The 1,723-nt window shown below is 43.6% G+C and overlaps 1 protein-coding gene across 1 annotated transcript in view; it reads left to right on the top strand.

Moving 5' to 3' along the window:
* Nucleotides 1-1,145, top strand: part of LOC125034723 — a 1,168-nt gene extending 23 nt beyond the window's left edge. The window contains exons 1-6 of the mRNA XM_047626645.1: nucleotides 1-54; nucleotides 151-192; nucleotides 278-367; nucleotides 441-602; nucleotides 719-850; nucleotides 982-1,145. The exon at nucleotides 1-54 is cut by the window's left edge and continues 23 nt beyond it. Coding sequence (XP_047482601.1) covers nucleotides 151-192; nucleotides 278-367; nucleotides 441-602; nucleotides 719-850; nucleotides 982-1,092 — 537 coding nt within the window. The 5' untranslated portion in view covers nucleotides 1-54 and the 3' untranslated portion in view covers nucleotides 1,093-1,145. The remainder of the gene's footprint in view (nucleotides 55-150; nucleotides 193-277; nucleotides 368-440; nucleotides 603-718; nucleotides 851-981) is intronic.
* The last annotated feature ends 578 nt before the right edge of the window (nucleotides 1,146-1,723 follow it).

Here is a 1,723-nt window from a genome sequence, read left to right as displayed (position 1 = left end):
CCGTCGCACTTCACAGCAAAAGCAGGTTCGTCTGGCTCGGCAAAAGAAGCAACTGTAAGTATGATTGTGTATGTTAAGTGATGTAAGAAGTTCTTGTTTATCATCTTGTCTATTCATAAAACGTTGTTTTTTTTTTTTTGTATTTTTTAGATGGCTAATATGAGTGCGTCGTTTGTCCTTGCGTTGGGATTGGTATGTATACCGAGTTGATCTTGTCTTGCATTATTGAAATGGAATGTAACGAACTTTCAGAATAATGAATTCTCTAAATCGCCAGGTGCTGGGTGCCTCTGCACAGTACGAAAGCCACGCCAGAATTCCGGAACCGAGGATTAATCGTGCCGTGACGGAGACCGCGACGAGGACGGTAAGAATGATTCGGGGGATCAGAGGATTCGTATTGTTTTATATAACCGACACTAACGGCTCCCTTCCCGCAGAACACGGTAACGCACACATTCCGCGTGACGACGACGAGCGACATCTGGGTGACGGAGAGCACCTTCGTGGAGCTCCCCGTGACGGTGTACACGACGGAGCGCGACTACGTGCCCGAGGTGCCCAGGACGGTGACCTCGGTGCTCAGGGTCACCACCACACCGGTAAGCGCTTAATTTGTATGTTGCTCGTTTATGGTTGTCTAATATTACCAGCTTGGGGGTCCCGGGGCTTTAGGTTAATTAATCCATAAGTGGAAGATTGATAAATCTCGTTCCAGGTCTTCGTAAAAACCGCCGAGGATTTCGTGAATCCCTCCCGAACCTTCGTTTCCGTCTACACAAGCTTTGTTACCACCACCGAGACCGTTAAATTCTGGCAGAGCATCTATCACGTCTCTACTGATTACCAGGTAATTTCATCTATTGCAAGACTAACAGACGTGAGTTATGAAAGGTTGGATTAAAATTTCACCCACAACCACCAGACTTAAAAATGATGCAAGCTTTAAATTACCTGTTTACGTAACATTTTTCTTAACAGATAACGACATTGCCAGTCTGGACTACACAAGAACTTGTCCAGCACATAGTCACCACCACAACTCGTTACGTTACCAGCGTCGTTACTGCTACGCAAGCAATCTACGGATAGTAATCCATAACGCGTACTTTGCAATAAACGTTGCTTCTAAATTGTTTAAAGTACATTTTGTATCATACTCTCCCCCCCCCCCCCCCCTCCTTACTGGCATTTTGGCGCTACACTTTTTTTATGAATGCCATAAAGCAAGTCTATGAATTTTGAGCTGAAAAATGAAGTTAACATAAGCGAAAACTGAATTACGTACTGTTAAATTAGTTTGTTTAAAAGTTTTTAAGGTCCAAGGCTTGCCCAATTTGAACATGGCACCGCTAAGTGTAGTAGTCGCGGGCTATGACCAGTGCTCTACCGACCAAACTGCAATACGGGACGGCAAAAGTCCATTAAACCCATTCGCGACCTGAGTTTACTTTAGTCACCAATGAGCTAATTAATACTGTACTGTACTGCCCGTTTGCCCTTTTCTTCGACTTGGGAAAATAAATTAAGTTATCGATGGTGATTTTAGTAAATATCAATACTATAGCACTAGTGGGGGGGGGGGAAAAAAAAAAAAAAAAAAAAAAAATCCTGCCAATTCAAGGAAAGGTTATGCCAGGTAAGGCAGAGCCATCTGTGTAGACTTTTCGCAAAAATACAAATAAGCACAGCATTTTCCCCCATCGCGAATGGTTTAAAGACG

Source organism: Penaeus chinensis, chromosome 18 (assembly GCF_019202785.1).
Source record: "Penaeus chinensis breed Huanghai No. 1 chromosome 18, ASM1920278v2, whole genome shotgun sequence".
Lineage (NCBI taxonomy): Eukaryota > Metazoa > Arthropoda > Malacostraca > Decapoda > Penaeidae > Penaeus > Penaeus chinensis.
This window is presented reverse-complemented; position numbering and strand designations above follow the sequence as displayed.